This window comes from Hylobates moloch, unplaced genomic scaffold (genome assembly GCF_009828535.3).
Source record: "Hylobates moloch isolate HMO894 unplaced genomic scaffold, HMol_V3 SCAFFOLD_6, whole genome shotgun sequence".
NCBI classification, from domain to species: Eukaryota; Metazoa; Chordata; class Mammalia; order Primates; family Hylobatidae; genus Hylobates; species Hylobates moloch.
In genome coordinates, this window is record NW_026652281.1 from 131,848,827 (window position 1) to 131,871,255 (window position 22,429).

The window sequence follows — 22,429 nt, forward strand, 5'->3', positions numbered from 1 at the left end:
GTAGAATTTTCCACAAGGTACAGGGATGTCATTTTAACATGTTCATCTGTACTCCAAGTTTTTTGTAAATTGGTGATCTAGAGGCCTGATCAGATTCAGCTTTTGAAGTTTTTTCCCCTCCTTGTCAAGAATACTTTATCATAATGATGTATTTTCTCTCAGGTGGCACATAACATTTCATTTGATTGTCTCGTGATATAAGCTGCCAGCAAGTGTTCATTAGGATTGCAAAATGACAATATACTAATTCTATCAGTCGGTCTTCATTTATTAGTTGGAATACCTCTTCAAGAAGTAACTTTGCCTCATCAACTGTTCAGTTACCAAGAGGTATAATTTGTACAGGAAGGGCAGATTAATGTTTGATCTTCCTCCCTTTGTTAGCCAGTTTGCAGAATTATGAGTTGATGTCTAATAGCTTTCATAGGTGACCAGTGAGATTTGGTGGTTTGTTTTAGTATCATTTGTTATTATAAGCTTATGGGTTCAAACATATTTATTTTGGTCCATTGCGGTTAATGGACTGGATCAAATTGTCCCATCTTTGGTCAGTGGGACCCTACACATTTCCTGCCCCAGATCTGGAATTGGCCACTTTTAAAAGGAATTCTAGTTCCTTTCTTTTGAGAAATGGTATTTAGATACCAGTCTGAGTTATAGGGGTGCTTTATTGCTACTTGGTTGGTCATTCTTTCTAGATGATTTTTTTGTTTTTTGGTGAGATAAAATACATCATGGAGTTATTCTGTTTTTTGGTTTTTTTTTTTTTGAGATGGAGTTTCACTCTTGTTGCCCAGGCTGGAGTGCAGCAGCATGGTCTCAGCTCACTGCAACCTCCACCTCCCAGGTTTAAGCAATTCTCCTGCCTCAGCCTTCCAAGTAGCTGGTATTACAGACATGCATCACCACACCCAGCTAATTTTGTATTTCTAGTAGAGACAGGGATTTACAATGTTGGCCAGGCTGGTCTCGAACTCCTGACCTCAGGTGATCCACCCACCTCGGCCTCCCAAAGTGCTGGGATTACAGGCGTGAGCTACTGCGCCTGGCCTATTCTGGTATTTTCTATTAAAATGGTCTTTACTTAACCTTGTGGGTCTTTTATTTTACCTACTCCTTTCTCCCATGCCCATAATCTTAATTCCTAATGATACCAACATAATTACTCATTTTGTTTTATTTCACAGTATGTCTACAGTCTTTTTTTTTTTCCTTTTTTTTTCCTTTTTTAAAGAGAGAGGGTCTTGCTCTCACAGGCTGGATTGCAGTGGTGTGATCATGGCTTACTGCAGCCTCAACTGCCTGACATCAGGCAATCCTCTTGCCTCAGCCTCCTGAGTAGCTGGGATTACAGGTGCGCACCACCATGTGTGGCTAATTTTTAAATTTTTTATAGAGATGAGGTCTCGCAGTGTTGCCCAGGCTGGTCTGAAATTCTGGGCTTGAGCCATCCTCTCACTTCGGCTTCCAAAGTGTTGGGATTACAGGCGTGAGCCATTGTGCCAAGCTCTACATTATTCTTACAATACCTCCACTACCACTGAAAACAGTTTTTCCACTTATACAGTCAAATAACTGTATCTTCAAGTCATTCAAAAGAATCTTTGTGTGGTTTCACATTTAAATTGATATATATATATATTAGTTTTATTTTGCTTCCAAGTTTTAGAGATTGCTTTCTCCCTACTCCTATAATTTTCTAAGTTGTTTTACATTTGTGTAAAACATTTACATGGTTCTAGAGTCTCAGCATGGTATAGTCATAGATGTCTGACTTAAATTCTGTCACTTACACCCTTTCTTCTCTTATAGGCAAACTTTTTAGAACCTTTCCATTTAAGAAAAAAGCAAATGCCTCTGTATGTATTTGTATCCTTGGTAAATGGAAATATACAACACATGCATTTCTTCAATTCTTTTTTGTTTTCACTTAATATATCTGGGAGCCAACTGCAAAGTAGCAGTATATAACAGAAAGATATTCCTCATTCCTGTGTACAGTTGCATAGTTAACCATTGTGTGGAATGCTCCATGGTTTTTTCAACTGCTGCTCCTATAGATGGATTTTTTTTTTTTTTTGAGACGGAGTCTCGCTCTTTCACCCAGCCCGGAGTGCAGTGGCGCAGTCTCGGCTCATTGCAAGCTCCGCCTCCTGGGTTCACGCCATTCTCCTGCCTCAGCCCCCCGAGTAGCTGGGACTACAGGCGCCCGCCACCGCGCCCGGCTAATTTTTTGTATTTTTTTTGGTTGTTTTCTTGAGACTGGGTCTTGCTCTTTTCCCCAGGCTGGAGTTAGTACAGTGGTGTTATCAAAGCTCACTGCAGCCTCAACCACCTAGGCCCTCAAGTAGCTGGGACCACAGATGTGTGCCAGCCACCATGCCCAGCTAATTTTTTTGACGATTTGTAGTGATGGAGTCTCGCTATTTTGCTTAGGCTGGTCTTGAACTCCTTTGCTCAAGCAATCTATCCACCTTGACCTCCCAAAATGTTGGGATTACAGGTGTGAGCCACTGTACCCAGCCCGCTTTTTTGATTAATATTTTGTGGGTTTAGCCACCTCAGCACATGTAAAGTTGGTTGTTTTTTTGTTTTTTTGAGATGGAGTCTTGCCCTGTCACCCAGGCTGGAATGCAGTGGCGCCATCTCGGCTCACTGCAACCTCCACCTCCTGGGTTCAAGCGATTCTCCTGCCTCAGCCTCTCAAATAGCTGCGACTATAGGCGCCTTCCACCACGCCCAGCTAATTTTTGTATTTTTAGTAGAGATGGGGTTTCACCATGTTGGCCAGGATGGTCTCGATGTCTTGACCTTGTTATCTGCCCGCCTTGGCCTCCCAAAGTGCTAGGATTATAGATGTGAGCCACCGTGCCCGACGTGTAAAGTTTTTTAATGTCTGAGTAGTGTTCCCTCATGCATATGCTGTAAATATTTAAATTGCCTATGCGATGGCAAGTTAAGTATTTTACAGTTCTTGTTCTACTCCAGTGTTACTGTGAATGGCTTTTTGTCCAGATATTATACATACTGCTCCCTGTTTGTGCAAGTGTTCTCTAGGGCAGATTACTGGAAGTAGGATTGCAGCCTCAAAGAGTAAAAGGGTAGGTGTTTTTATTATGCTGGTACCTCCTATAAGTTTGAACATCTCACATTATCTACCAGTTGTGGAAGATGGTGCCAATTTTCTTATGTTACTGGTAGCATTGGACTCATACCAAGCTCAGGGGAACCCAGTTGTCCACCATTTCCAAGATCTTTCTGTCCAAGATTTTCTTCTTAATCCCCTCTTCCTCCTCCTCCCCTGCAGGCCCTAAAAGACAGCAAGGTGGTGGAGATCGTTGATGAGAAAGTTCGTAGGAGGGAGGAACCAGAAAAGTGGCCTCTTCCCCCAATAGTGGATTATTCACAGACTGATTTCTCCCAGCTTCTCAACTGCCCTGAATTTGTCCCCCGTCAGCACTACCAAAAGGAGACAGGTAGGTACTTGCTGGCGTGAGGATTGCCCTTGTCCTCCGGGCAACAGTCCTCCTCAGGGCTGGCATCAGGAGGAGGCCTGGAGGGATGAGGACTTCACCTTTCCACCCTTTAGAGTCGGCACCTGGCTCTCCTCGTGCAGTCACCCCAGTGCCAACCAAAACAGAGGAGGTCAGCAACCTAAAGACACTACCCAAGGGCCTGTCTGCCAGCCTGCCTGATCTGGATTCTGAGAACTGGATTGAAGTGAAGAAGAGGCCTCGGCCTTCCCCAGCACGGCCCAAGGTGAGTGAGGCCTTGTCCCTTGCCTTGGTTCTAGCACTCTGAGCTAGGGTGCTTGAAGGGGATAACACATGGGCACAGCACTCTAGCTCTGAGGGGCCGGCAGGAAATCTGGGTAGTTCGGATTCATAGTGTGAGTTGAAGTTACCAGTAGTGGCTACAGAAAGGTTGATTTGGCCTGTGTCCATTTCCTGTGGGGAACCACCCTTTAGGGCGCCCTACTGTGTGAGTTCCTCGGTGACATTTTTTATAAGGGATCATGCAGCATCTGGCAGCGATGTTTCGGGCTTCTTGATTCTTGGCTCTTCTTTTTGCTCCCTCTGAATTTCTGGGGCTGCATTTTCAGTGTCTTTTCCCTGAGTATGTCCCCACTATCACATATGTAAGCCCCTTAGGTCCTCAAAAGAGGGAGCAGATGCATGGCCCAAATATGGAGTTAGTCTACACAGGTCTGCTGCACTAATGGCAAGGTGACCTTGGGAAGCCTGTTTCATACCTCAAGGCTTCAGTTTCCCCATCTGCAGATGAAAGGAAGGAGAGGTTAGAATATTCTAGATAATAGCTTATATATATAAACAGATGAAGTTCACTGTTAAAGAAGTATTACAATCTCTAACTAAAATTACTACTTCCTTTTTAAGTGCTGAATTTTTCTCCACATACCTGCTCACCGTCACCCACTTTGGAGACCTCTGGCCTGGGGCTTGTGAGGAGACTTCAGACTTGACCTTGAACTTTGGGTCTATGGAATTCTATACTCCCTTATCTATTTTCCCATAGTGATTACCTCTCATCTCCTTTCTCTTGCCTGCCTGTTTATACACAGAATTCCTCACAGTTGTGGCTTCAGCCCTCAAAAAGTGTTGGAGATCCAGCCAGAGACATGAGGAGAAAGGTAGTAAGTGGATAAGGGTTTTACAAAGTCCAGGCCTATGAAGTTTTGTTTGAAACGGGTCAGACTTAGCTCCCATTCCAGAATTAGAGCCCCTACTCCGACCTGGTCTATCTTAAACCTTAAAAAAAGATAGGTTTAGAGTTTATGTGGGAAGCTCTTGGCACAGCACGGAATCTACTTTTGAATAAATACTGTGAGTTTAGACAGATGCTTCTCTCTCAGCGTCTGATATTCAGTCTATCAAAACAAATAGTTTTTCTTTGCTGAAGGCACCCTGTCTTCTCTTGCCTTTGGAACAATGGTGTTCTTTCTGCCTAGCATACTCTGTCCCTGTCTTCATCTGGCTTACTTATGTTCATCCTGTGGTAGTCACTTCTTGAAGGAGGCCTTCTGTAACCATTCTTAGTCACAGTTGACTAAGCTTCTTTCACTGTGTGCTTCCACAAACCTGCTTATAGCCTTTACCATACCACAATGCAGTTGGCTGTTTGGTTGACTTTCTCCCACTGAGCTCCCTAAGTAACAAGGACCTTGTCTTATTATTCTGCTTTTAGGTTTTTCATACAGAGCTTAGGACTAATGGATACTCCCTCATTTATTATATAATTGAACATCTGCTATTACCAGATCCCTATCTAGGTACTGAGTATATAATGGAAAGCAAGGCAGCTGTGGATCATGGAGCTTCCAGTTTATTGGGAGATGTTGAGTAGATGGATAAATGGATGAATCAACCTGCTGAACTTCTGTATGTCCACTTGTAAGCTAGGTGCTATGTAGGATATAAAGGTAAATGAGAGCACAGTTCCTGCCTATAGAGAAGTCATCATCTAGTTGTTTGTGCATGACTGTGATATGAGCTGTGAGTGGAGGAACCTGGACTTCTATGAGACATCCTTTCTCATAGTCATAAAGCTGACTCCCAGGATGACACTTGTGACCTGCTGGTGTTACCAGGGTCATAGTTGAACAGTCTCATGCTGAGGGGCTGGAGCTTCCCTCTCATGGTATAGCTACAGAATCTGGGCCAAGGATCTCTGTTGATTCCTTTTCCCCTTCGTCTGTCCTATTTTAGAAGTCAGAGGAGTCCAGATTTGCCCACCTGACCTCTCTGCCTCAGCATCTGCCTTCCCAGCAGCTGATGTCCAAGGATCAGGATGAGCAAGAGGAACTGGATTTTCTGTTTGACGAGGAGATGGAACAGATGGATGGGCGGAAGAACACCTTTACTGCCTGGTCTGATGAGGAATCTGACTATGAGATTGATGACAGGGATGTCAACAAGATCCTCATTGTCACCCAGACACCACATTACATGCGCCGGCACCCAGGGGGGGACCGCACAGGCAACCACACCTCGCGTGCCAAGATGAGCGCCGAGCTGGCCAAGGTCATTAACGATGGCCTCTTCTACTATGAGCAGGACCTGTGGGCTGAAAAGTTTGAACCTGAGTATTCCCAGATCAAGGTGAGGCTTGGACATAGCAGTGAGTGTGGAGCCTGGGGTGCCTGTATTGTACGGAGAAGAGGAAGACTGATTAGCTGTGCAACTTTAGGCAGGTCCTTATAATTCAGAGTCTCAGAATTTTTATATATGGGAAGGGGATGATGACTGACATCTAGCTTGGGCATTAGGAGTGAGGAGTGATGTGTAAACACTGCAAACTCTTCAGGTGAGGCAGGGGTGATTATTATCCTAACTGCGGATCCATAGTTAATATTATGACAGTTTGCTAGACACTTTTGTGGGGAATAGAAAAAGGGTTAAATTGTTATTTCTAGTCTTAAATATTTAGGCTTCTAAAAATTTAGAAGCCTTTTAAGAAGCTTGTGTTGAGTATGGAAAATGGAGAAAAGATAGGTCTTTTGAAAAATTGCTGCTGCCTGGAAACAGTCAAAACATCTCTGTTGTGGGATTTTACAGAGTGGGTATGTTTGGTGGTAGGTTGTCCTAGGGTGAGCCTTTGTAACAAGTAGCAGTGCGTTTCCTGGAAGTAAGGAGGAAGGAGAGTTGCCCAGCCACTGTGTGATAAGGCAGTAGCAGAAAGAGAGATGGGGAACCACTGGAGCTTTCAGGGGAGAGTCTGTAGTGAGTTCCTGAGGAGCTACCGTCAGCCTGATCTCAGTATTACTACAGGGAGGGCAGGGTAAGCACTGTCTTCTTCTGGGCTAGCACACTTGTGCCAAGGTAACTGGGGTGAGGAATGGTGACTGGGCAGCTGAGAGCCTGGGGACCAGAATTCCACGTATGTTGACGTGGGAGCTGCCCTCTCCAACTTCCTGCCAGTCTTGATTCCTTAAACAGGCTAGAGCAGCCTGCTTACTTACATCTTTCCACACCCATCTCATGACCTCTGCAGCAAGAAGTCGAGAACTTCAAAAAGGTCAATATGATCAGTCGGGAGCAGTTTGACACACTGACCCCTGAGCCCCCTGTGGATCCCAACCAGGAAGTTCCTCCTGGGCCACCTCGGTTCCAGCAAGGTGAGAAGCAGACACCTGAGATCCTGACATGGGTGAGAGGGTCTAGGGCCCTTGGACTGGGGGCTATCCCAGGGTGGATGCCACAGGCCTTTCCCTGCTTCCTGACTTCTCTCTCTGCCTCTGCAGTTCCTACGGATGCCCTGGCCAACAAGTTGTTTGGTGCTCCTGAGCCCTCCACCATCGCCCGCTCTCTACCAACCACTGTCCCAGAGTCACCAAACTACCGCAACACCAGGACCCCTCGCACTCCCCGGACACCACAGCTCAAAGACTCAAGCCAGACATCACGGTTTTACCCAGTGGTGAAAGAAGGACGGACACTGGATGCCAAGGTGAGGCATTCCTATCGGGCTGCTCAGAGTCTTGCGTCTACTTCATTGCATTCCAGTGCTTTGCTTCTCTCCCTTGCCTTGTCTGAGCCAAGGAAGTGCTAAATCCTTCACCTGCTCTGTGTTCTGAGGCTGGTGGGCTCACCTAGGATTAGGTGGCCACATCTGCAAAATATACTGGGTGTGGGAGTGGTGGCCCCATGTAGAAAGGCCTAAGGAGGATTGACCAGGTATGAGTCCTTGGGCAAATCACTTCATTCCCAAACCTTGATTTCTTCACCTGTTTGAAATAGGCATACCAGTTCCTAGCTCACCACCGTGAACTTTATAAGAGAATGAATATGAAAATGCTGTTGTAAAATGTGAGAAATCATGCCCGTCTTAGTCCTACAAGTGCTTGATGCTCCTCAGAGTTGTAGCAGTACAAACGGTAACAAACCCTGGGCTAACCTTTGCAGATGCCTCGAAAAAGAAAGACAAGACACAGTTCAAACCCACCCTTGGAGAGCCATGTGGGCTGGGTGATGGATTCCCGTGAGCACAGGCCCCGTACTGCTTCCATCAGGTACCTGGGGCAGTGGGGGAAGAGTCATCAGGCTGCCTGTGGGATGGGTGGGTGAGCCATGAAATTGACTGGACCAAGAAGATTGGTCTGAAAATTAAAGGGACCCTCATCTAAGAGGTTTTAAAAAAACCAGTGGTGTGGAAAGCTCAGCCCAGGACCTGGGAACGAGGGGAAGGCTTTTTTCCTAAAGAAGTGGTGTGGCAGTCACATGAGACCAGATTTTCATACATGCAGAGAGAAAATCTCTCTGAATTCGTTTCCAAGCCTGGGTATCTACTTTCTACCTGAGGAAGAATAGCCAGGTAGTTGAATAAACAGATTTCTGGCAGTCTCTCTGAGCCTACTGTGTTTTGGGAGGCTACCTGAAAAGTTTTAAAAATTAAAAAAATACATATTTATTGGCCCCAACCTGTATCTGCTGACCCTGCTTCTTGGGGTAGGGCCCACACTCTTTTTTATTTATTTCGGTAAGATGGCCCCAGCGTGTTTCCTGTTTCCCAAAACAAGCTTTGAGAGCCACCTACCTATGACCAATGCTCTCTACTCCCTGCAGAGATGGCACAGACTGCAAATAGGCATGCTTTTGAAGAAAATATACAATTGATCTTTGAACAACAAAGGGCCTGGGGTGCCCACCCTTCACACAGTTGAAAATCCATGTATAACTTTTGACTCTCCAAAAGCCTACTCTTAACCAGAAGCCTTACCAATAACATATAGTCAGTTAGCACGTTTTGCATATTATATATATTACATACTGTATTCTTACAATAAGCTAAAGAAAAAATATTACTAAGAAAATCACAAAGAAGGGAACAACAGACACTGGGGCCTACTTGGGGGTGGGGAGAGGGAAGAGAGTGAGGTACAATTTACCTACTTAACAAACCTGTACACATCTCTGAACCTAAAATAAAAGTTAAAATCATAAGAGAAAATATTTACTGTTCAGTAAGTGGAAGTAGAATCATCATAAAGGTCTTCATCTTCGTGGTCTTCATGTTGAGCAGACTGAGAAGGAGGGGTTGGTCTTGCTGTCTCGAGTGGCAAAGGGGAATCATCATAAAGGTCCTCAACCTCGTGGTCTTCACATTGAGCAGGCTGAGAAGGAGGGGTTGGTCTTGCTGTCTCAAGAGTGGCAAAGGTGGAAGAAATCTGCATATAAGTGGACCCACGCATGGATCCATGCATTTCAAACCCATGTTGTTCAAGGGTTCACTGTAGATGGGTTTTGACCCATGATGGCTCATTAAAAGGTTAAATGCTTAAAGTTAATAAATGGTTAAAAGTTCAGGTTTTATCATTGGACACGTTTCTGCCATTAAATAGTCTTATGACCCTGGATGAGTCTCCTCATCTCTGTAAGCCTCAGTATCCTCTGTAAAACCCTCTTGAGAGTTGATGCAGAGTTAATCAGACCCATGGATATAAGTTAAAGGCCTGTAACTGGGCCTCCTTGTTTGATACTCGGTGAGAGGATGGATCTTGGCTGACAGAATGGATCAGAGGAACCCCTCCTAACCTTATGGTGGGGTTGCTGTGGGGAACCTGGTGACAGTTATTTTTTGTGGTTTCTGTAGCTCCAGCCCCTCAGAAGGGACGCCTACAGTTGGCAGCTATGGCTGTACCCCTCAGTCATTGCCCAAGTTCCAGCATCCTTCCCATGAACTGCTCAAGGAAAATGGCTTCACACAACACGTCTACCATAAGTATCGTAGGCGCTGCCTTAATGGTAAGAGGTGCGGGGGGCAGGGGACGAGCCTCTGGGCCCCTTATTTAGACCCAGAGTGTAAGGGTTAGGGGATACGGGGATAGGTGACTCTTTTCTCTGACTTCAGAGCAAAAAAAGACATGACGTTATAGCAAGAAGGACTGAAGGTAGACTCGGGCCAGGTAGTTTTAAACTGTAGGAAGCTAGGGGAATATGGCACTCACAACATTCGTGTTCCTTGATCTTCCTCTATTGATTATTAAAGCTGTCAATTAAGTATTTCCGTATCTCTGGCAAGATTACTGACTCAGCCATTGTCAGGCCTAGTCCACTGTCCATCACAAAAGGTGGCATATGCTCTCTAGAACAAAGGTTGCCAAACTGTGGCCTGTGAGTCAAATCCAGGCAGTATTCTGTTTTCATACGGCTTTGGAGCTAAGGATAGTTTTTACATTTTTAAGGGGTTGTAAGAAAAAAAGATCTGTGCCAGAGACTTTATGTCTTCTGTAAAGCCTGAAATATTTGTTCTCTGTCCCTTTACAAAAGTAGTTTGCTGATCCCCCCTCTAGCTGATAGTGTAAGGAAAGAGCCTGTCTAGATGCTCTTGCCTGTCCCCACTCTTTTAGTATTCTGATAGGTTGGCTGTAAAGATGCACAAAACCAATCTAACTAGTCACCTGTAGTTACTAACTCATTCATCCCCTTTCATTCAACAAAACATGGCTGCTAAATTCTTGATCCATCCACTTCACTTCTCTCTTTCTTACTCTATGTGTAATAACAGCTTTATTGGGATATAATTTATATATGATGCAGCATACCTAAAGTATACAATGTAATAGCTCTAAGTATATTCATATAGTTGTGTGCCCATCACCAGAATCAATATTAGAACATTTCCATTACCCCCCAAAATGCTATGCCCCTTACCAGTCATACTCATTATACATGCAAACCCCCAAAATCCTCCCAGCCCTATGAAACTACTAATCTACTTTCTGTCTCTAAGGATTTGCCTATTCTGGACATTTCACATAAATTATACTGTATGTGGTCCTTTGTTACTGGCCTCTTCCCCCTAGTATATTTGGTATACTAACAAATACACAGCAAGGTTCATGTCATGGCATGCATCAGTACTTTATTCTTTTTGTTGCCAAATCATATTCCATCATATGGATGTATCACATTTTGTGTATCCATTCATCAGTTGATTGGCATTTGGGTTGTTTCTACTTTTTGTCTATTGTGAATAATGCTACTGGGCATATTCACATATGGGTTTCCTGTAGACATAGCTTCTCCTTTATTTTGGATGGAAGAGTAGTACTGCTGGGTCATGGGGTAACCATGTTTAACCCTTTGACAAAATTAAACACAGTTTTCCAAAGTGGAAATTTTGGAATTTTATATTGAAGTATAAAATTTTCATTTTATATTTCTAAAAGCAATATCTGAGGCTTCTGGTTTTTCACATCCTTCCAACACTTGTTATTGTCTATTTTTATTTATTTTTATTATTTAACATTATTTTTGAGACAGCATTTTGCTCTGTCACCCAGGCTGGAATGTAGTGACTCAATTATAGCCCACTGCAGTCTCGAACTGTTGGGCTCAAGCAATCCTCCTGCCTCAGCCTCCTGAGTAGCTGGGACTACAGGCATGTGCCACCATACCTATCTAATTACTAAAAGTTTTCTGTAGAGACAGGGGTCTCACTATGTTGACCATGGTGGTCTTGAACTCCTGGCCTTAAGCAGTCCTCCCTCCTCAGCCTCACAGAGTGCTGGAATTACAGACATGAGTAACCTTGCCCAGCCAAGATCCTTTTTTAACTGGATTATTTTCTTAATTATTAAGTTGTAGGAATTCCTTTATCAAATACATGATTTGCAAATATTTTCTCTGATTCTATGGGGTATCTTTTCACTTTTTTGATGCACAAAATTTTTTCTTTTTAATGATACTCATTTTCTCTTGTTTTGTTGCTTGTGCTTTTGGTGTTGTGTATTTTTTGATATTACTATTTTGTACTTGTGAATATTGACTCTTGAGGTAAATATTGGTAATGACCTAAATACAGTTCGTTAGAATTTACAAACAATTTGTTCATGCCTTGTCTCTACGGCACTTGAAAGTAGTACCAGTTGAGGTGAAGAGCTACCCTGCCAGCCTGGTTCAGAAGCTGCTGCCACCTGCTCCTGGAAAAGTACAGGCCCAGCTCCCAGCATCAGGGCCTGGGGCAGAGTGGTTAGTGCTCAGTAAATTATGTGCTGAATGACTGAGTGGCAGATGATGAGTGAGGGGATTTGGAAGTACAGGAGAAAGGACCAAGTCTTAAGTTCCAGGATCCTTTGTCCCTGAAGCAAGGGCAGCCTGAACCTGAGACATGTCTTTCCTCCTTTCTTTCCCATCAGAGCGGAAACGCTTGGGCATTGGCCAGTCTCAGGAGATGAACACACTCTTCCGCTTCTGGTCCTTCTTCCTCCGAGATCACTTCAACAAAAAGATGTATGAGGAGTTCAAGCAGCTGGCTCTGGAGGACGCCAAAGAAGGCTACAGGTGAGCAGGTTTGGGGTGGGGGACTTTGGCTGGTGCTTAGGGATGATGTGGGATCCCTAGCTGGTCTGCTTCCAGAACTGTAGTTGGAAATTCCTTGCATATTTTCATTCATATACTTGATGAAAAATTTGTTTTTAAATGATCAGTATATTCACATGGTTCAAATTTCAAACATTTTAAAAGGTTGTATAATGAAGAGTCGTCTCATCCCTGTCCCCCACCCATCTGGTGTCTTTCCCCACAGGCAACCAGTATTAGAATCTTGTGGGTCCTTTATAAAGGACCCTATGTAAGTAAGTAGATACTTGTGTAGTCTCCCATGCCACCACCACTCCTTTTGTTTATACAAAAGCTAGCCTACGTAATAATATTTTTTTGCACCTTGCATTTGTTTTTGTTTAATACTATATTTTGGAGATCATTCTATAGCTTTACTTAATTAACTTTGTTCTTTTTTTACGGGCTGTAACATGGTCTTATATGGATGTACCATGATTTATTTAGTCAATCTCCTATTAGTGGATACTTAGGTTGTTTCCAATATTTTGCTATTAAAAAAAACCTTGAGTCCTTTTTTCCTGGCTGGGTGGCTCACGCCTATAATTCCAGCGCTTCGGGAAGCCAAGGCAGGAGTTCAAGACCAGCCTGGGCTCAAGCAATCGTTCTGCCATAGCATGACCCTGTTTCTATTTAAAAAAATAAATAAATAAATAAAAGACCTCTCCATGCCCCCACCCCCTCCTCAATTTTCAATGTAAAATGTGCTCTCTGTAAACTACATGAAAAAAGACAAGTTTGGAAAAGCTGATGAAAACATCCATCATTCTGGAGACAGCAAGTGTTGTTTTGCCATCAGGCTTCCTAGTTTCTTCTTGGCATATTTAATGTATTTAGCTCATCCTATAAAGTGTGTGCTCTTCCAGACTTTGTATGCATGTGTAGTTTTAAATTTACATATTTGTTTACAAAAATGGACTCATGGGATCATTCTACGTCTAATATGTTCAAACATGTCTTTTCCATTTGATAATACATTGTAAGCATTCTTCAGTATCCTTAAGTATACATTTATACCATTTCTTTTTTTATTCTTTTCTTTTTTTTTTTTTTTTTTGAGATGGAGTCTCGCTCTGTCACCCAGGCTAGAGTGCAGTGGCGCGATCTCGCCTCACTGCAACCTCCACCTTCCGGGTTCACGCCATTCTCCCGCCTCAGCCTCCCAAGTAGCTGGGACTACAGGCACCTGCTACCACGCCCGGCTAATTTTTATTTTTAGTAGAGACGAGGTTTCACTGTGTTAGCCAGGATGGTCTCGATCTCCTGACCTTGTGATCCGCCTGCCTCGGCCTGCCAGAGTGCTGGGATTACAGGCGTGAGCCACCGCGCCCGGCCTTACTATTAATTTCTAATAGCTTATATTACTCCATTGTATAGATTTGCCATGATTTTTCTTAATTGCATCTCTATTCGTTGACATTTGTATTTTGCTTAATTAATGCTGCTGTAAACAGTTTTGTACATCTGTTAAGATCTAAATCTGGACTGGGTGCTGTGGCTCACACCTGTAATCCCAGCACTTTGGGAGCACAAGGCAGGTGGATCACTTGAGGTCAGGAGTTTGGGACCAGCCTGGCCAACATGGTGAAGCCCCGTCTCTACTAAAAATACACAAATTAGTTGGGTGTGGTGGCACATGCCTGTAGTCCCAGCTACACGGGAGGCTGAGCCAGAAGAATGGCTTGAACCCAGGAGGTGGAGGTTGCAGTGAGCCAAGATCGTGCTACCGCACTCCAGCCTGGGTGACTGAGTGAGACTCTGTCTCCAAAAAAAAAAAAAGAAGATCTAAATCTATTGGCATGTGTTGTTGTTGTTTTTTGTTTGTTTGTTTTTTGGAGACGAGTCTCACTCTGTCACCTAGGCTGGAGTGCAGTGGCGCAATCTTGGCTCACTGTAACCTCCACCTTCCAGGTTCAAGCGATTCTTCTGCCTCAGCCTCCTGAGTAGCTGAGATTACAGGCACCCACCACACCTGGCTAATTTTTTTTATTTTGGTAGAGATGGGGTTTCACCATGTTGGCCATGCTGGTCTTGAACTCCAGACCTCAAGTGATCTGCGTGCCTTGGCCTTGGCCTCCCAGAGTGCTGGGATTATAGACATGAGCCACAGCGCCTGGCTGCATGTGTTCCTTGAAGTGAAATTTCTGAGTCAGATAAATGAACCTACTAATTGGCATGGTCAAATGGCTTTGCAGAGTTATACCAGGGATTGGCCAACTTTTTCTGGAAAGAGTCAGTAAATACTTTAGGCTTTGTTGGCCATAAGGTCTTTGTCGTAACTACTCAACTCTGTTTACTCTGTTATTGTAGCAGAAAGCAACGGTAGATACTTCTTAAAAGAATAAGAGTAAACAAATGTCTGTGGCAGGGGGACAGAGTTCGTTGACCCCAGGAAAGCTCTGAACATTTTATGCTGGACCCACTTAGACTAGCATTCTTAAAGCGTGTATGTTTTTTCAATACAGAAATAACACGTAGTTTAAACTGTTTCATAGTTCCTCTGTTATGCAGGCACATTTCCCGTTTTACAGATGAAGAAACTGCCCTGATTTCACTGACTTGTGTTCTACAGATATGGTTTGGAGTGCCTTTTTCGATACTACAGTTATGGCCTGGAAAAGAAATTCCGGCTGGACATATTCAAGGATTTTCAGGAGGAAACGGTGAAGGACTATGAAGCTGGTAAGAGCCAGAGTTGGATCTGAGTGAGGCCTGGTCATGTAGGCCTCCTCTTCCCCAGTTCGACCTGGGTCTTTCTGTGTATTACACAACACCTCCCTCTCTGAGCTTCTTTATCCTCACCAGCTCAGCTTTTCTGTACCTCTCCCTACAGGCCAACTGTATGGGCTGGAGAAGTTCTGGGCCTTCTTGAAATATTCCAAAGCCAAAAATTTGGACATTGACCCCAAACTGCAAGAATACCTCGGCAAATTCCGACGTCTTGAAGACTTCCGAGTAGATGTAAGTGAAACTCTTTCTCTAACTCTGCTTGTCCTGGAAAGAAAACTGGACCAGGAATCAGGATACTTGGATTCTGGTCCAGCTGTGCCCCTAGCCCAGGAACCCCTCTCCCTGCTCCCCATAATTTGGGCTTTAGTTTTTTCACCTTTAAAATGGTGACTGAGTGGCCAATGAAGGCTATTTGGAGATAGTTGTATGGTTATTCCTGCTTCCCCCTTCTGTGGTACCATCTTAATGCTCTTTCTCTCCTATCTCACCATCCTCCTTGCTACTGTGCCCAAGTTAGCCACTACTAGTTGATCAGGATGGGTATCCAAGATACACACATTTGTTCTTTCTGGAAAAAGCCAATTCCAACCCCAGTTTATAAATTAATGCCCAGGTCTCTCATGTTCTTGGAGCAGTGCCTCAATGGTGACATCCAGTGGCAGGGCTGGGTTATTACTGCTGGGTATATCAAGGGAAGTTGGAGTGATTTAATTGATTCAGCAGATACTGATTGGATGTCTCTGTGCTTGGTGCTTTAGAGATAAGGGAAAGAGGCTCAGTTTTTCCTTCTGAGAGTTTATAATGTAGTAGAGATGTCTGTTTGTCTTATTCCCTTCAAACCTTTTAGCAAAAAGGCAAATGCAAGTAAATGACAATACTAGCCCTTACATTTTGTATTAGTCTGTTCTCACTCTGCTAATAAAGACATACCTGAGACTGGGTAATTTATAAAGGAAAGAGGTTTAATTGACTCAGTTCTGCATGGCCAGGGAGGCCTCAGGAAACTTAAAATCTTGGCAGAAGGGGAAGCAAATACATCCTTCTTCACATGGTGGCAGCAAGGAGAAGTGCAGAGCAAAGGGGAGTAAAAGCCCCCCCGCCCCCCGCCCTCCCACCTTTTTTCTTTTTTCTTTTTTTTTTTTTTTTTTGAGACAGAGTCTTGCTCTGTCACCCAGGCTAGAGTGCAGTGGCACGATCTTGGCTCACTGCAACCTCCGCCTCCCGAGTTCAAATGATTCTCCTGCCTTAGCCTCCTGAGTAGCTGGGATTATAGGCATGTGCCACCACACCTGGTTGATTTTTGTATTTTTAGTAGAGATGGGGTTTCACCATGTTGGCCAGGCTGGTCTCAAACTCCTGACCTTGTGATCCACCCACCTTGGCCTCCCAAAGTACTGGGATGACAGGCATGAGCCACCGCGCCTGGCCCAAAAGCCCCTTATAAGACCATCAGATCTTGGGAGAACTCACTCACTATCACGAGAACAAGATAGGGGAAACTGCCCCCATGATGCAATTATCTCCACCTGGTCCCTCCCACGACATGTGGGGATTATGGGAACTACAATTCAAGATTGAGATTTGGGTGGAGATACAGCCAAATCATATCACATTTATTATTTTAAAACTGCCATTGAGTGTTTATTATGTGCCAGGTACTTTACATTGACCTTATTTAACCCTTATGTGGTAACACAGACAGGACTTACTAGACAGGTTAACTGAGGTTCGTGGCCATCCAGTGACATAATGGCAGAGCCACTCAGGTCTCTCAATATAAAGACAAATCTGTTTTCTTTCATTCTTAAGCATTTCCACCCTTGGGGAGGCGAGGGGAGGGGAGCAGGGTACAAGTTACAGAGAACCTTTGTGATAAGTAGACCTATTAGGGTGGAACAAGGACTCAGTTTTGGTTCCCAAAATGGGAAGGAAACATCTGTCTTCGGGGTTATAAGACGTTTGTTAGTGGTAAGGCCAGTCTGGAGCATGGTCTCAGTCTTAGTTCAGGATCCTCTGGACCTTGAAGAGAATGAGGTGATCCCCAGAAGGATCTGGGCCTTCTGAGCTGAGACATTGCAGCATACCGCATGCCACATTCTACATTTCTGAGCAAGAGATCCCTTCTTGGAAGGGAAGCAGAAATGAGATTGGATAAAAGCCTGGCCTTTTGGGGCAGATAGACCTAAATTTTGTCTATCGGTTACCAACTATGAGACCCTGGGGAAGTTACTTTTTTGTGCTTCAGTTTCCTCATCTATAAAATCGGATGTCCATGGGTCCACATCAAAGGGTGATGCTGACCCCATGAGAAAGTGTGCATAAAACAGCACAAGGCTTGGCATGGAGAAACGCTTAATAACTGATAATTTATTTTTAAGGTTAAACCCATTCATTTTCTATATTTGGAGGTAGAAAGTAGGAAGTGTCTAGACCGGCCTGGCAAGGAAGAGGGCGTAGATAGTGCCCCCGATCACCTGTGACTCCTTCCTCTGTTGCAGCCCCCCATGGGTGAGGAGGGCAACCACAAGCGACACTCAGTGGTAGCAGGAGGTGGCGGCGGTGAGGGCAGGAAGCGGTGCCCCTCCCAGTCTTCCAGCAGGCCTGCTGCCGTGATCAGCCAACCCCCTACACCACCCACCGGCCAGCCCGTCCGGGAAGATGCCAAATGGACAAGCCAGCACTCGAACACACAGACTTCGGGAAAGTGAAAAGCTCCTTAGCCCTGGGGCTTGAGGGGGAAAAGGGGTAGGGTGGGTAAGAGTCCATGGGGGTGCCCAGTCCCAGGAAAGGGGACAATGAAGGGACAGGCCTGGAGTTACTAGGATAGGCCTTTGTGCTGAGTAGCAATGTGTACACTATTTGGGCTATCAGAGGTACCCCTAGGCAGGAGCCTCTACATCCCCTTCCCCCTCCTCCATGACTCTTGACATCTTAGCTTCTTCTAAGGGGGGAGGGAAAGGGGGGAGATTTTTATATATATATATACATATATATATATCAAGTTTTAAATTATTGATAGTTCATCTGGATTACCAAAATCACTCTGCAGCCCTGCCCGTGGCTAGTAGGCTGCAACCCTGGTCCCCACCCCTAACCTCCTGCTCCCCCTCAAGCCAACTATGCAGCCCACAAGAAGGCCCTGCGGGCCCCCCATTGCCCAGCACTGTCCCATAGAAGGCTCTGGTGGTACCTCTGGGCCCCAGGAGCATCAGCCCCTTGATCATCTGGGGTTTGTCATCACCATGTTTTCTCCCTGCTGTTCCCACCATGCCCTTCTGCCATCTTCTGGGAGAAGGAAACCAAAGGATCTAAAACTGGGGTTTGGGGGAAGGTTTCAGCCTCTCCCCACTCCCCTTGCCCCAAACCCTTTACTCCCCAGCCCAGAGAGACGCTGCTTTTACCAGGAAAGACTATTGAAAGATGATTTATTTTATTTTTCTCTGACCTTTCCATCCTTGAGAAATGGGGAAAAAAAAAAGACAAAATCGACCATAAAAGACCAAAAAAAAAAAAAAAAATCAGCAAACCCCCACCTAATCCACAGGAAGTGATGTCTTTCCCCTCCCCTTGGAATTTTCGTTTTGTTTTTGGAAATAATATTTTTTTAAAAGTTGCCTTATTGTGGAGCGGGAATCTGAAATACCCAAATGCCTGTTTTCCTCGGTGGAGTCAACCCGAAGAGCTCCCACCTTCTCTGGATGTGCCTGGGCTTGGACTGGCTAGAATCTTTCTCTGGACTGTTGCATGTACAGTGCCTCCATCCTGGAGGCAAGAGAGTTGGGAGTGGCTCGAATCAGAGCCGTGCCCAAGATATCCCTGCTGTTGCATCGTTTGAAGCTGACGTCCTGTGTCTGTACACTGCTGCCACTGTTGTGTCCTCGCTCTGCTTGCTGTTGCCTCACGCCAGGCCCCGTCCTGCCGTGACACCCTTCATCCTGCCCTTGGAACCCCAAGGCCAAGTTGTTTCAAACTGTTGGAGAACAGAGTTGGCCTGCATCTGGAACACACTTGTCCTCAGCTTGACCGTCTCCCCACACCCCAGAGTGGAAAGGTGAACACCTGCAGCTGAGGCTTGGAAACGTTTCTTGTGTTGCCCTGAAAAATCTCTGAGACCTCAGGGAGGCTCTGTCTCTCTTAAAAGGTGGAGAAAGATGCCATTCTCTTCCTAAGGTCTGGTGGAGTCTTCCCATCTTGCATACCCTTCTGCAAGCCCTCCATCTCTGCTCACTCTCCAATTGACCCGCCTGGGAACAAGGGATGAGGAGGAGTTGGGGGCTGGGGGGAATCCTGCCAGTTGGTGAAGCCCTGTGGCAGGAAGGTATATGTGGACATAGAGTATACCTGATTCTCTTCTTCAGCCACTGACTGCTTGGGTTGGGCTGTGAATGACAATGGAATGGCTGGAGTCTGCTGTTGTCAGAAGGCAGGGAGGGTGATGAAGGACTGACCCACATGGACTGGGATGTGTGTCGGGTATGGGCATGACTGCACGTTCACTCTCAGTGGGATCTGGGCAACATGGAGTTCATGGTCCTGTTGCTTACTTACTGCAATGTCTTTGGCCCTCCTTTTCAACTAGTTCCTCTGTTGGGCCCAAAGGTTGGGAGTAGGAGACAGTATCCCAGGCTGACAAGGGCTTGCCCTTTACCTTGGGCACCTTGTTAATTTTTAGCCTGTGCCCTTCCCCACCTTTGCTCTCCCAGTGGTTGGTATGTGGGAAGCCCATCTCAGTTCCTGTGACTTCATGTCTCAAACCAAGGATGAGCGTCTGGTCTCTGCTATGATGGTGTTATCTGAGGCCTTTCCCTGCCCAGTCTGGTGCCTGCCCCACATTGTACCAGACACTGGATTCCTGGACGCCCTTCTCCTTTCCTTTTTTTCCTTCAGGTCATGCAGCCCTGTACTGTATCCAGCACCACAGAAACCTCAGTGTTTTTCCTCTGCTGGTTTGGGGCACAAGGAAGCCTTAGGGTGTGGGGAAAGGCTGTTATTACCTAGAGTTTACTCCCAGGCCAGGGGGCTGCCATCTTCTTCACAGACATCCCTGAAAGGAAGCCCCTTGGGGCAGGGAGGTGAGGACTTCATCTCAACATAGGCTGGTGGTTGGTAGGGGAGCTTTTCTTTTTTTCCTTTTTTTTTTTTTTTTTTTTTTGGTAACATGTTAGGAGTTAATGTTGCAAAGAGTAGTTTACATCTTCACTTTCTGAAGACACTTGAATTTAGGACCGATGTATCTGTGACAAGCATGCCAGAAGTGGCAGGGGCCATCAGGGCTAACCACTTCACACCCACCATCGTCCCATGGGGATCCAAGACCTGAGATAAAGCAACAGCCTGCCCAGATCCCTCTGTTCATCCTGTCCCTTCCAAGGTTGGTCCATGCCAACATAACCTCTGGGCATCAGACATCAGCAGGTCTGTGTGCCTCAGCCCTGTTAAGGGGCAGGTTTCTCTTTAGCCCTCTTCCTGCACCTGGGAGCAAAGGCACTACCAGTAGAGAAGGGCCATCCAGCCCTGCCCCAGCCTGGACCCCTGGGGCTCAGATAGAGGTGCTGAGCCCCTATGTCAAAGTTGTTAAGTGTTTTTGTTTTGTTCCATTGTAGCTCTTTTTTTTTTTTTTTTTTTTTTTTTTCCCTTTCCTGGTGATTGATTTTACAAAAGAAAGTAAGCTGCTTAGAAGGCCCTGGAAGGGAAGTGAGGAGGAGGGACAAGGAAGATGACTAGTTACGGAGGGTGAGGGTTGTTTTTTTGCCAAAAAAGCCTGGGTAGAGTGATCTGAATTATCTGGCACCCTCCTGAATGGAACCCCAGAATACCTCCTGTGTGGAAGGGTCCCTGGATTTTCCCTAACACCCACCCTCTCCCCCTTCAGCCATGCTGATGGCAGAGAAGATAAGAACTTGGAGCCCATTTCTCACTGGAGAGGAAAACTTGTCATCTGGCTTTGCGGAGAAGGTTCCACCTTACGCTCGTAGTACATTATCTTTACTATGTGCTAGGATATCATATTTAAAAGGACAAAAAAATGTAAAATACTTGAATGAGCTTGTATTATAACATTAATATTATTGAGAGTATCTGCTTTCCAGGCTGAAGTGATTCATTCATTATTCTAGTCCTGCTTTAGTCCTTTGTAATTTGTGGTAATTATGCTTTTCTTTTTAATACAAAAAAATGTATAAAAATAAACACTTGAAAAGGCAAAATACTGGCTGGTCTTCCATCTAGGGTACTGCTATTGGGTGTGAAAGATGGGTTTCTGGTAGGGTTCCCCCAGATCCGGAGGAACTCTGCACTCAATGTGTACATGAAACCTCGGCAGGAGTTCTGCCATTGGGCTTCGAGGAGTCTCCCTAAGGCAGGGGCTTCTACAAGCCTTGAGTTCATGTCCACCCTGTGTCTTAAGTGAGACGTGACAGTCATAGCCAGTGCCACAAAACAGCAGTCCAGCATAATGCCAGGATTTCAGCGCACTTGTCAGCTTCCAAGTTTTCCATCCCCTGGCTGTGTCCTGCATTGTGTTGTGAGACAGCCAAGAAGAAAAAGGTTGCTGAGGCTCCTTATGGAGGGTGGCCACAACCCCTCTATGAACAGACTTTTCCACAGAGGTGAAGGAGGAATGATCCAGCACCATGTGGCCTTACGGAATCCTGGTCAGCCCCTGAGCCCTGAGATGTGATGCTGGGGACGGATGGAACCATGAGTCCCCCATTCCCTGTATAAATTACAAAACTAAAAATGGGGCATGGCCTTATTTACGTGTTCATCTGACGACTGTCTCCCATACCTGGCTTGGGTAAGTGGTTTTTCTAGAGAGTTCTTTTTCACTGTTCTTGAGGTGGGCAGGTACTTCAGTACCACCAGTGACCTCCACAGGCCAAAGGAAAGTTCAGGAGATAGTGTGCAGGGCTGATGCAGACAGATTGGTACTTTGAGAACAGAAAGATGAATTAATTGAACCGTACTTTCACACGTTATCATTAGGAATGCTCACGGAAGCTTAATTTCACAGCCTGAGCTTCCAAATGCTACGTCTGAAGTGTTAGAAGTCTTGTAGTAGACACCCCCCTTCAAAAAAAATCTATCCACTGGAATTCATGAAGACAAGTTTATTTTACATGCTTGCTTTCACGTTCTTTACTGGGAATTTAAGGCCTTTTTTCAGCCTTAACTTGGATACCAACCTCAAGGATTTTGTTTGATACAGAAAAGGATAGGGCTGGGCCCTTCTGCCAAGGACTGATCACCTGCCTGCCAAATGGAAGAGGGAATGACAGCCTTTTGTCCCTCTAGGCCCCTTACAGTACCTCAAAATCTAAAGGCCTTAAAGGGGAAAAAAT

At 45.2% G+C, this 22,429-nt stretch overlaps 1 protein-coding gene across 3 annotated transcripts in view; it reads left to right on the forward strand.

The window, feature by feature from the left end:
* Window positions 1-21,295, forward strand: part of LARP1 (La ribonucleoprotein 1, translational regulator) — a 63,496-nt gene extending 42,201 nt beyond the window's left edge. For all 3 annotated transcript variants that reach the window (XM_032158454.2, XM_032158456.2, XM_032158455.2), the window contains exons 9-19: window positions 3,308-3,476; window positions 3,590-3,759; window positions 5,727-6,119; window positions 7,012-7,135; window positions 7,262-7,467; window positions 7,923-8,029; window positions 9,610-9,761; window positions 12,158-12,302; window positions 14,932-15,041; window positions 15,193-15,320; window positions 17,588-21,295. In XM_032158454.2, the coding sequence (XP_032014345.1) occupies window positions 3,308-3,476; window positions 3,590-3,759; window positions 5,727-6,119; window positions 7,012-7,135; window positions 7,262-7,467; window positions 7,923-8,029; window positions 9,610-9,761; window positions 12,158-12,302; window positions 14,932-15,041; window positions 15,193-15,320; window positions 17,588-17,797 (1,914 nt within the window). In that variant the 3' untranslated portion in view covers window positions 17,798-21,295. The remainder of the gene's footprint in view (window positions 1-3,307; window positions 3,477-3,589; window positions 3,760-5,726; window positions 6,120-7,011; window positions 7,136-7,261; window positions 7,468-7,922; window positions 8,030-9,609; window positions 9,762-12,157; window positions 12,303-14,931; window positions 15,042-15,192; window positions 15,321-17,587) is intronic.
* Window positions 21,296-22,429: the final 1,134 nt, after the last annotated feature.